This window comes from Sycon ciliatum, chromosome 1 (genome assembly GCF_964019385.1).
Source record: "Sycon ciliatum chromosome 1, ocSycCili1.1, whole genome shotgun sequence".
Lineage (NCBI taxonomy): Eukaryota > Metazoa > Porifera > Calcarea > Leucosolenida > Sycettidae > Sycon > Sycon ciliatum.
This window is the reverse complement of record NC_088643.1, coordinates 9,608,514-9,621,320: the sequence shown is the minus strand read 5'-3', so window position 1 is coordinate 9,621,320 and position 12,807 is coordinate 9,608,514. Positions and strand designations below refer to the sequence as shown.

The 12,807-nt window shown below is 48.0% G+C and overlaps 1 protein-coding gene across 1 annotated transcript; it reads left to right on the top strand.

Moving 5' to 3' along the window:
• The first annotated feature begins 271 nt into the window (after positions 1-271).
• On the top strand, positions 272-12,700 carry LOC135812448 (protein N-terminal glutamine amidohydrolase-like). The gene is made up of 6 exons (XM_065325815.1): positions 272-584; positions 2,786-2,885; positions 3,472-3,525; positions 7,561-7,706; positions 9,907-10,040; positions 10,717-12,700. The coding sequence occupies exons 1-6, from the start codon at positions 508-510 to the stop codon at positions 10,836-10,838; spliced, it is 633 nt and encodes a 210-aa protein (XP_065181887.1). The 5' UTR covers positions 272-507; the 3' UTR covers positions 10,839-12,700.
• Positions 12,701-12,807: the final 107 nt, after the last annotated feature.

Sequence of the window (12,807 nt, the reverse complement as noted above, 5' to 3'; positions counted from 1 at the left end):
TCGTGCCAGGCCACGAGTTCCCAATTAACTGTGGGTCGCAGCACGGCTGGAAAAATCCTACCGCTTCCAAGCAGGACTTGAACCTGGTACCCTCTGTTTCTCAATCATGGTCTTAGACCATCCCACTATGCCTGCCTGCAGCGCCTTGCAAAGTCAATAATTTTGACGTCATCATTTTCTGCAACGGACGCGCGGCCTTGAGGGCTTCGCACAGTCAAATTTAAAATTATTATTTTTCTGTCAGGCTCAGAAACAACTTTGGATTACTTTTTCCATTAGTTGACTTTCTGCTGGGCAGCAGGCCAGGATATCGATCCCCGAAGTAAATGAATGGGAAGCTGAGCAGTTTTGTTCGTTGTGTACATTGTACTGTCTGTTGTCGTGTATGTCGAGACGGAGACACTTGTTCTCGCCCGCCTCAGCTTTTCGATCAAGAAACTCAGAGTCCCTACAACTACACGTTTGTAATGTTAAAATCTCGACACGTTGTGACACTTGTTCACTATTATGGCTGATGCTGGTCGGAGTGATGATGTTTGCTGCCTGTTACCCAGAGAGTCATGCGTGTATACTGCATGCTACTGGTAAGAGAGATCATGACCAGTTACAGGTTTGACTGCGGTGATGTACGTATGTCAGAAGTGATCCAGACCCTTATGATTGGAGCAAGAGTACATAACACCCCGGAGTGTGCAACTCCCACATACCCTGCTGTCCCGATAGCATTTCAAGTTGACGTCATTATTTTATGACGCAATGCTCCTTGCACCAGTGATTTACAACGTGTGTACGGGTGTCAACGCATCACACGTTTTTCTTTGCAATAATTTGTACAGGATCAGATCGGCTTTGGTCAACCACAGGTTCCGGATTCGTCTGATAATCCGTGTACAGTGCGCATTGCATCATAAAAATGACGTCAGCTTGAAATTCTGTCGGGACAGCACCCATAGTCGAGTTGCACCCTCTGGGGGTTATGTACTCTTGATTGTATTGAATACAGATCTTAAAGGCTAGTATGGCATGGTATGGCATTCTGTGTTTCACTTCGTCAAGCCAACAGGCAATGACGCCTTCTCCCTAGTCATGAGCTGGCTCTCTCAAAGCGATGAAAACTTTCAAGTAACCACGAGGAGTTAAAAAGTCGGCGAGGAGACAAGAAAGCGACGTTCAAATCATAACATATTATTTCCATTGTTCTCGTGGTATGAGTGCGCTTTCAACCATGAGGAGTATTGAGCATGATTAAGAAGGATGAAACAGGGCCGCCGGAGCCGGTCCGGTTGGTCAGGTTATCACCGGACCAACATTTTAGCCACCGACATAATTATATTTACTAGTATGGAGAGGCCATACACAAAGTATGAAAGGCACTGAAACTACTGGACCAATCAAAAAGTGCTTCCGGCTGCCCTGAGAAGTAAAGTGAGTGCACTTGTACCATGACAACAGAGGAACAATATGAACGGATTTTAACGTCGTTCTCTTGTGACTGGGTGTTTTTTTGTTGTTGTTGAAATGGTGGACGGGTTGTTCGGGTCTGGTTACTCGTATGCTTCATCGTTGCCCGAGTGAAGAAAACAAGCGCTCTGTTGATGCGCACAGTAGAGTAAGGACGTCCGCAGACTGAGTCATTCAGGCTGATAATTCTCTGCATGCAGGTATTGGCTGAAAGCACAAAGTTCCATAGAGAGCTGCCATGAAATGGATTACACGTTGGCCGGATGGTCGTAGGAGAAAAAATTATGCGTACTTTTTTTGGAAGGGCCACCGGTGATGGGCCGATAATCCTCTGTACTGACGGAACATTGGCATCACGTTTACGGACGGATAACTGTTGAAAGAGAACAAAAAAAACACTGGCAGATTCGTTTGGTCAGCAAAAAAACAGGCTACGACTTTCAGGCGGTAAATATGCTGAAGAGGCAAACTGGCCGGTGACGTTGTCGTTCGTTAGTGAATGTGGAAGACACCAGGATTGCATGATCCACTTGTAACTATAAATTGTAGGCATGTATATAACATGTTGATGCATAGGCTGGCTTCGACTGGATGTTGCCAGCATACCACAAAAAGGTACGTCTTGCACTGATTGTGAGTGATTGTCCATGACACCACAACTGTTCAACTGCAGCAGAGGCCTTACGAACCAGAGACTCATGTGGCTGCCAGAAGAGCTGGTCATGCACAGTTACACTAATATTGTCCAATAAGCAATAAGTGTACAGTCGACTCAACTTATACCGAACTCGCATATACTGTAAAAGCCGTATATATAACAAAGTGCCTATTCTAACGAATTAACGAGGAGAAATCTGTCGTTAAAATAGAAAACGTTAGGCAGGCTCTCGCCCACATGACCAATGAGGGTCTGCATCAGGCTGACGACGTGTTTCTCGATGCCAGGAAGGCTGCACAGGAGTTGGAGCGATTCATCTGTCACCTCGCCGACGGCCGGTGGAAATGAGTGAAAAAGGACGGGAAGACCCACTAGCATTACACTGCCCTGCCCCTCCTGCGTGAAATAAAATCAATCAAAATCAAAAATCCTGCAGTACTACTCCTAATTCTACCTACTGCGAGCCTCCAGACCGGCCTGATGCCGGCTGGGCTGCCAGGGGCTGCGAAAAAGGCGAAAAAGCTACGGAGCTCCAAAAGTCCCGCCTGGCCTGCACAGCTAAAAAAATCATCTAGCAAGGCTCTTCCAATGCATACTCTCACTGGCAGTTTTGAATTGTATTTACGTTTGAAGAATTTTGTTTTGCTTTTCTGAAACTGGGTTTAGCGAGGAGAACGTGTGGAAGCTGTGCCAATCCCTGAAGGAACAAGGATCAGAGCTGCTGAGCTCTTCCTATGCGGTGTTTATATCCAATCCCGCTCGAAAGGTACGGGCCGCAGTGTGTGTGTGTGTGTGTGTGTGTGTGTGTGTGTGTGTGTATGTGTGTGTGTGTGCGTGTGTGTGTGTCCCGTATGGTGCAGTGGTATGTGCAGTTGATTTCCGATCGAGAGGTTGCGGGTTCAATTCCCGACGATTATGGTCGCACACATCTTTCTTCTCTTTCTTATTCTCCTAGCTCTTCTTTCGTTCTCCTGTGTGGTTACCAACAGGCAGTGTACGCCAGAGTATGTGGTGTGGTGTGTGTGTAAACAAATTATATAAAAAAAATGAAAAATAGGGATTTTCTGGCCAGAAAAAGCCACTTCAACCAGCTGCGTGGTGTAGATCAGGCTAGAAGTAGTTGCGGTCAATTCATCAGCCTTGCAAGCTGTTCGAATGATGTATTGCCAGCACAAGTTGCTATGTATTTTTGTTCCGCTTAGAGTGCATGGTCGATAAAAAAGAAGTCGAGTCGTACTTGTATTAAGCTCATGTATTGGCTTGGTGCATGTGCCTGGTTGGTGTGCGTATCGGAGTGGATTCTGAAGGGTGTCACCTTCGCTCACACGCTTGTTGTCTCTGTTTGCCTACAGATCCCGCTCTTCCAGCAGCGCGCCGGCAAGGATCGTAATGGACTAGTTGTATGGGTAAGGTCTTAGACTCCTATCACTTCAGCTAGTAACGTGATTGTTGGTGTAAATAGAGTGGTTCCCATCTGTCACATGACCATTCACAGCAGCCATGTTGGTTCCAACTTCACTCAACCCCTGCATGTACGGGTCACATGATGTCGGTGGCCATGTTGGTTCCACTGTCCACATGACATGATCACTATCTACACAAATTTAGTCACATGACAAAGATCTGAAACCACTCTATACTGCACACGTCTTCTACCCCGATCAACATTTTGGACCACAAGATAGTCCTAATCAGTCTTCAGAAGAGAAAAAAACTTGACACGATACAATTGGTATCCGTAGTATGGCGTGGACTCGGTATTTGGAGCTGGCACTGTGGATCCAGTGTGTGTGTGTGTGTGCATTGAACCTGGCACGGTGGATTTTTTTGATTTTATTTGGATTCGCGAGACCAAACGAGCAGGAGTGCTCAATAGCAGGGTAGCGAATGGTTGAGCTGTGCTATATGACAATGTAGTGTGTGCGTGTGGTGGTGGTGGGGGGGGGGGGGGGGGCTGCCGAGGCCCAATACGATGTAAGGCCGGGGATGGGAGGAGAGAAGGCCAGCAGAGAGTCAAACTCAGAAGAGGGAGGAGAGAATAGCTGAAGTACACGTGTACTGTGCGAATTCAAATAAACCAAACAAACAGCGAAACGAGTACACAAACTCAAGAGAATAAAGACAGGAGCACAGAAATGAACGGGAGACAGTCTACGAAGTGGTGGTACCATCGGTGCATGCACCACGGTACATTATCACATTATCGGCTTTGCAAAGTTCGTGGGTACTGAATACCATGGTATGGCCAACTGTGTAGCAATCTACAACGTGTAAGGAATAGCAGCTCGGCGGAATGCTGGGATGTTGCCCATGGCTCGCACCGTGTCAGGTATATGGTTCCATAACAGGCAACCGCGAGATGCCGGTCGGCATTGGCCTGCTCGGCTTCTGGCTATTGGTTGTTGTAGGCCCAGACTGCGCTGAAGGCGAGTTGCTCCGCAGTTGCGAACAAACAGTGCCTGCAGAGCAGGACTGGCACGGTTAGGAACGCACCACCATACCAGCACGAGCAGTTTCTGGCGATATACCTCGTCCACGCGATATACAGAGAGCCTCTCCAAGAGGTCACTGGCCCTGGTAAATCGTGGTCGTCCGAACACCGCCCTTGCTGCGCGGTTTTGGGCCACTTGCAAGCGGTTTAGCTGGTTGTGGGTCAAGCGGAGCCATATGCTGACGATCCATATACTCAAACCGGCATGATGACAGATAGGAAGTACTTGCTTCGACTAGCTAGAGTGAGGCAGCGTCACGCCCGCCACAGACTACCGATCTTCATGGCAGTGCGTGAGATGCATCGATCAACTTGCGGTTGCCAGGCCATTCGTTCATCGATTAAGACGCCGAGGTATTTCGCGCTGGTGGTGTGCGGATGGACATCATTTCGACAGCGTACAACCACATCCGGCTGCTGCCCACTGCTGCTGGTAAAAACCAATACATTGCTCTTCTTTGCAATTAATACAAGACCACGAGCGTCCAGCCAACTTGAGAGGGAGGTAACCGCCAAGCTGAGCGCATCAGACACCGCTTGCGCTGTCCGTCTTGCACATGTCAGGGCGATGTCATCCGCAAACTGCAGTGATGATGCCGGCGCAGATTCAGAGGGGACATCTCTGGTGTATATGGAGAACAGCATGGGTCCTAGTACAGAGCCCTGCGGCACACCACAAGTGCACGGTGCAGTTCTGCCCAGTCGGGAGCCCATACGAACGCGTTGATGGCGCCCAGACAGATGGTCCCGAAACCATTTCAGGGCTGTGCCGGATATACCGATGCTGAACAAGTCCTGGATGAGGGTGGCATGCTTCACCTTGTCAAAGGCTTTACTCGCAGTGCGTGTGCTTCGAGCATGGCACGGTGGATGACGTGCTTGTGCTTCGAGCATGGCACGGTGGATGCAGTGCTTGTGCTTCGAGCATGGCACGGTGGATGCAGTGCTTGTGCTTCGAGCATGGCACGGTGGATCATTCACTACCTGTGTTATACTGTGCTCAATAACTTACTCCTAGGAAATATGGTCATTTAGCTTTAATGCTTACTCCACTCCTGTGTTATTCACACGATGCTTTGCTAATGACCGGTAACTACCCTGGCGACAGAAGGTTATACTCACTGGAAGAGAGAGAGAGAGAGAGAGAGAGAGAGAGAGAGAGAGAGAGAGAGAGAGAGAGAGAGAAAGAGAGAGAGGGAGAGAGAGAGAGAGTAAGTTACATTTATAAAGACAGGTAAGTCTAACAAATGAGGACTGAGACCTCTACAACAGGGTTTTTACGCCTGAAAGCAGGTGCATGATTAACAAGCAGGTTGTCAGTCTAGATTTTATGCGCAGATGGAGAAAAAATGCGCAGAAGAGAAAGAGAGAGAGAGAGAGAGAGAGAGAGAGAGAGAGAGAGAGAGAGAGAGAGAGAGAGAGAGAGAGAGAGAGAGAGAGAGAGAGAGAGAGAGAGAGAGAGAGGGAGGGAGGGAGGGAGGGAGGAAAGGGGGGGGGGGAGGTAGTTGTTGAATTATATTTAAAGGCACAGTCCAGTAAGAGGCTGGCTTATCTGGGGATCGATACACACATCCAATTAAGTGGCGATGGTCTTTTCCGTTTAACTCAACCCAGACTGCTTCCAGGTCCACTTGGCTCAGGTCTGGTCTCGGCTTACTGGGCAAGGATGAGCGAAAATACAGACAAACACCACCTCCTTTGTGGCCCCGGTGGTCATTCTGAACAAACTGTAGCCACCAATGCTCACCTCACCACTCGTAACTGATGGATCTAGCCATGTCTCTTCAGCTCCAATGATGTCCCAGTTTTGTTCCCTGATCAGAGGACTTAATAAGTCGACCTTGTAGCGCAAACTACAGATGTTAAGGAATCCAAAGACAATACTCTTAGTCTTGTTGGGGCAGGTGAGGAACATGACTGGTTAGCTGACGTGGGGAGAAGTCATGATGATAATAAAGAGATCGTCAGGCCAATGCCGCTACCATTGGGAACTGTGTTCAGTGTCTGTGGACGCGTCGTCAGTCGTCGTCCTGCCCTTGTGGCTGACAGTGAGGCCTTGGATTCTGCAGCATGAAACACCCAGTGACGACAGTATGTGCGACCTCGCCAGAAACCCTGAGAAAGAAGCACCGCAGCTGTGGGTGCGCTCACAGTGAGCCGAGCGAACACGGTCGACTTCTCACGTTTCGCACCTTGCATGTGACACTTGTGGAGCACAATGACACCTGGGTTGTTGGCACTCTGTGTCACGTAGCCACGGAAACGTTCTTCTGTCACTGTTGGTGACAGCCCTCCAACATGCAGAACCACTTTCCTGCGGGAAGCACACACACACACACACCTCGCCACAGCTCCTCCGGACCAGGTGTTGTTGATGGGGATGTAGCTGCCGCTCTGGCAGCCTGGACCAGGTCTTCAATCTCCCGTGGCTCAGCTGGCCTTGGGGTTTGCTGGAATTTCGGCAGCCGGATGCTGCTGCAGCAAGTTGCAGTGCTGTCGCGGTGTCGCAAATACCACTCGATGAAGACGTGACTTCGGAGATGTCAGCCTTGACATCCAGCAGATCCAAAGCGACTATTGCAGGGCGTCCTAGAAGAGCCTGCTGGAGGTTATTGGCAACGAAAATCTCTTGTCGAGAAGACTTGCCTGCATGTGTTAACACGCGTCGAACACATATTTGAAGTGGATAGCAGGAGTTCGTTTCAGCCCTAGTATTTTCTGAATCCTTTGGCTGGATTTGTGCCAGTATGTCATTGTTTGGATGATCAATGTTTTGCTGAAGCAGGCACAGAAAAACAGAGACAGACGGGAACAGGCAAAGACGAAGGCGGTGTGTGTGTGTGTGTGTGTATGTGCATTTGTGTGTGTGTGTGTGTGTGTGTGTGTGTGTGTGTGTGTGTGTGTGTGTGTGTGTATGTGCCGACACATATAACTCTCGCAATCTATCCAGGACTATCATGTCGTGTTCGTATGTCATCCGCCCGGCCAGCATGCCGTTGTGTACGACCTGGACACACGCTTGCCGTTCCCCTGCGGCTTTGCGCGGTACGCGAGGGACTCATTCGGCATGCAAGTGGCTGACCCGATGTTCAGAAGGTAAGGTAATCTTTGATCAGACGTGTTTGGACTGGATGTTTACGGTTAAAAAAATTCATGGTTCGCTTGAGACTCAGTTACGTGAGTTTTCAGCATCCGTAGGAACGCCACCACCATGCAAAGATCAAAGGCGCAGATGCAGCTCCTAAAGCGGTGGGAGGTGAGTAGATCAGCCCACCAGCAAAGGCACGTTAGGAGAGTTAAAGATCCGTGTTTCTTTCAGGCATTAGCGTTATGTTCCTGCCAAGCTTACGAAACACTTCTGAGTTGTATGTACAGGAAGTCAGGGCAACAACACTTTACCAAACGACCACCGATTTGAATTTTGGAACCGGTGAAAGCTGAGCGTATTTTCTTTGAGATTTGCGTTCCTCGAATGTTTGTCCTTTGATTCAGCCTCTCTTGGTCAGAAATTAACTAGACTATGGTATATAGGCGAACCTCTTTTTTTTGTCTGTACTCTTATGAACCCCACAAGGTGATTCTCTATCGCCAGTCCTGTTTACTGTCTACCTCGAGGCTGCATTGAGATTGATTCGAGAGCGACTCTCACCGCGACCAGCATTGGATATTCAGCTTCAATTGCCCAATGAAACAGCGTATGCGGATGACGTAGACTTCATCAGCACCAGCCTACAATATTTGCATGACAATCAACCCATACTATCATCCTCGTTAGCGGAATACAATTTAAAAATGAATGAAGCCAAAACCGAATATACTACAATTAAAAGAGAAAAGGACAGAGTAGACGAGCGATGGCGGAACACGGTCAAACTAGGATCGATGCTTGGAGTGGAGGAAGATATCAGTCGGAGAAAACGTCTAGCAACATGTGCCTTACATCAGCTGTGGGTGATATGGCTAAGAGGTAACCATGCCCGTGAACCCCTTCGGATTAGGTTATACAGCAGCTTTATTCTCTCAATACTTCTTTATAACTGCGGCACATGGAGCCTGACAGAGACTCAAGAAAAGAAACTTGACTCGTTCCACCGCCAGCAGTTACGAGCAGTCATAGAGGTCAAATATCCCCGTATAATAGGCAATGAAGCACTGTACAGGCGCACTGGCTCCAAGCCACTCAGCAGAATCATCCAGTCTGCTAGGTGGAGAATGCTTGGCCACATGCTTCGACTAGACACCTCATCCCCGGTCCAGCAGGCTATGTCAGCATACTTTCAGCCAGGAAGCTCAGGGTTCCGAGGCCGCCCGAGAACAACCCTCCCGCGATCCATCAACAACGACCTGAAAAATTCCAGATCCACAAACTCCCTCACATCACACGAGGATCTAGTTGCACTGAGGCAGCTCGCCCAGGATCGTCGAAAGTGGAAGGAACTAATGTGTGCTGTGTGTAATGGCTGAAGTTATACAATTACACTAGATACCCTTAACAATAATAACGGATACAATTACACTAGATACTCTAACACACTAGATACTCTAGATACTCTAACAATTTTATCAACAATTATGATAATTACCACATCAAATGCTGCAGAGACCTATCCAGAATCGGCAATATGCTGGCCCTGGCCTGGGGATCTGCAACTACAATACTTTGCAACATTAACGGATTAGTCCCCTTTGTCGATTGATGGATCAATCGGTAGATTCGGCTCTGTTTTTCTTTCCTTTCTTTCTTGTTTTGAATTGTATGTTGAACTCATTGGATTTCTTTGTATTCTGTATCTCGTTATCGTTATATTTCCCTCTAGCCCTCTCGCTTAGGATGAGCTTTCTTTTTTTATGGCAGCTTAAGCGAAGGCTATATACCTGCTTTATGCAGGTTGATGCCAACGCGAACAAGCAAAATAATAATAACTCTTATGAATCCGTCCGTACAGGTACATGTTTAACCCTTTCAGTGCCAAGGCCGACAAAATGTAGTTCGACGCATTGAAAGGAAAAATCGGATTTTGTTTATCAGGGCATAATTGGTACTGCTACGGTGACAGATGCATGGACCGTATCTTTCATCTGCATACGCCTGTGTATGCTCACACCTGTGCATGTGCACGTGTGCGTCCACACACACACGTACACACTCACACACACACCACTGGTCAGGATTTGAACTGATCCAAGCAGAGGGCATATCCTGAACCGGGATTTGGTGTCACTGACTTTTTCATGTCCCACATAGGCGTATGCCCTTTGCTTGACAACACGATGCCGTTTCTGTGTACTGTTGTAGGATCTTTCGGGTTGTTCCTGCTGCGTCATACCTAGCCGAGTTTGCTAGTGACCGCAGCCACATGCGGAGCAAGACTTCTAGTGGCAGTGGATGGATGTCTCCTCCACCGTCCTACGCACCCATTAGAACTGATTGTAAGTACACAGAGGAACCTCTCTTAGTGGACACCTCACAACAAAGGACACCTCTCACCAAAGGACACCTAGTTGTTTAGAGACCTGTATGCTGAGTGATCATGGGGGATCAACGCACTAAGCCGGGGTAGGTTGTTGTGATCGGTTGAGAGATGGGCAGGTCGGACAGAGGGTAATCTCCCAGGACCATATCATTCACGGGGACACTTTTTTTTGGCGAAAAGCGTGCAAATTCCTCAGATTTCTTAGCAATCGTGGAGGATTTATAGCCGCCAGTATCGGCAATCAGAGGTACCATGATGTCTGTATGGCGTCTTTCGCCACTTATACACCTTGGCTTATTTAGCCACTGCTTGCTGCGCATGGATCAATTGATCAACTGCATCTGCGGCAGATCCTTGGCTCGGCGGGCTCGGAAGATAGTTGCAACTGCGTCGTTGACAGCTAGAGGTATCCTGTTGAAGCCAACTGTGCTTGTAAGCATTAAAAATCACTGGTAATTAGGAGCTTGGTGCCTTGCTGTGGCATTCGGTCAACTGGGCTGTCATTGTGTGACAGTATGGTGTATCAATGTCAGCACACGAGCCTGTGTGTGTGTGTGTACGTGTGTATGTGTGTGCGTACGTATGTACGTGTGTGTCTGCCTGTCTGCTCCTGTGTTTGCGCTGCTTACTAGGCGAGGTAAATAACATCCAGCAGTTCATCTCAATGGAACCTGCTGAGAAGATCGCCAGTAGCACTGTACACGGCCTGGCGGAGTTCGTTGCTCGCTTCAGTGGCCTAGCAGCTGTCACGTGACTCTGGATGGCGTTCTTCATGTGCTCGTTATATCCTGTGGGGTTTCCTTGAGCTACCCGCCAGTGCATCATCTGTCAGTGTTGGTGCTTAATGCAGGAGTTTCACAGCCGCCTGGGAACCTGCTTAACCCTTTCAGTGCCAAGGGGGTCAGAAAAATTCAAATTTTTCTGAGTTGAGCTGAACTCAAATTTTTCATAGCTCAGCTGTATATCCACGGATCTTTACAAGCGATGGCTCTCTGGAAAGATATCGTGGCCAGGCAGACAGCTGTGAAGAGAAAATGCAGCGAAAATAGTCTTCCTCGCGAGGGCGCCTGAGCGAAGTCCGTTTTCTGCATTTTCGTAGCATCTGCACTTTCTCACGCGCGCGATCGATCGCAGTGCAGTCAACTTTCAACGCACGGAATTCGGACAAAGTTGGCCTGAAAGCCGCTGAATATCTCGATGTTTTGATACCCAATACGCATGGGTTGCCGCGAAAGAAATAGAGAAACCCGCGACGCGCATACGTCATGTTTTCTACGGGCGACACTTGTTTGTCCGAGCGCGCACGCTTCAAGCTTCGCCCTGGCGATATCTATCCTCACGGACACAAAACGATGTGATGAGTCGATAGCCAAGGTCTTCCTGAACACGTAGAGTGGTCGTTTGTAACTCTCCTGTGTGTAGAAGTGGAGATACGAATTTATTTGTACACACATACTCATTTTGGGCGACTAAAGTCGCCCGTGGCACTGAAAGGGTTAAGATGGTTTCACGCTGTATGCCCACACGCTGTGGAATCTCTTCAACTGGCTCTGTACGAGCATGGTCCCAGCAACCCACATATGGAGGAGATAAGGGTATGCCAGATTGGACAGGAGGTGCAGCGAGAAACTCAGGACGCGACTTAGACTTAGCTCCTCTCATGATCCATCGGTAAGGTCAGATGCATATCATCGTGTGGTGACTCCTGGACCAACGCATCAGTCATCACCATCATTGCGCCAGTAATTATAATGGCTCATTTCGGCCTGGCTGCAAGTCCAGCCGTATTCACTGGCCAGAACGTGACATCTCTCATATCATTCAGAACCGTACTAGTACAAGTTGGGACTTTCCCTTGTCGTGTAGCTTCAATGGATAACAGGAATGTGGACACCAGCATTTCATATAGTCAATAACAGAGTCACAGTCGTTCTGTGCGCCTGATGCTGGAACACAAAGGTTAAGTATGTGTTTGCTTTCCCACATTGTTATCATTCACATACTACGTTGGGACTCGAACTAAGACATGACGAAAAGCAGTGACCGCAACCAAACAAGAAGACTGAAAAGACAAGACTCAAGACTGCCAAATCACACATGCTCATAGTGCAGAGGCACTCAATGACACGAGACAGTTTGGGGAATGTCATCACACAGGAAAACAATACACAGCCATCGTCTTACAACATGGGCATTCGTGACATTTCAAAGTCTCCTCTTCACAGAGGTTTTGGTTTGCTCTTCTTGACGCGCCCGCTGTACAACTAGCAATGTTGCTATCAAGTTTTTTGTTTTACCCAATGCGTCTTTCCCTCAAACCAGTGGAAAATTTACCCAATGCCTTTTTTATTGTTCAGTGTGACATAATCCTGACTCTGATATGTTATTTTTTATCATTGGTATCCCTGCCCCTTCACCTGGCATGAGCACCCTTCCTTCGCTTTCCCCTTTTCACTGTTGTTGTTGTTGTTGTTGTTGTTGTTGTTGTTGTTGTTGTTGTTGTTGTTGTTGTTGTTGTTGTTGTTGTTGTTGTTGTTGTTGTTGTTGTTGTTGTTGTTGTTGATTTTATTTTAATTTGCCGTGACCAAACGAGCAGAGGTGCTCAATAACAAGGAAGTGAATAACTGGCCATGTGTACAGGTTCAGGCACCACCAGCTTGCATTTGTTTTGCTCAGCACCTTGGATTGAGGCAATATTAATATGCTAGTAGTGGTTTTACATC

Coding starts and splice junctions, on each gene's coding strand:
- LOC135812448 (XM_065325815.1), top strand. CDS start 508: ATGGCTGATGCTGGTCGGAGTGATGATGTTTGCTGCCTGTTACCCAGA. Junction 2,886..3,471: donor TATCCAATCCCGCTCGAAAG/GTACGGGCCGCA, acceptor GTTTGCCTACAG/ATCCCGCTCTTCCAGCAGCG. Junction 3,526..7,560: donor GTAATGGACTAGTTGTATGG/GTAAGGTCTTAG, acceptor CAATCTATCCAG/GACTATCATGTCGTGTTCGT.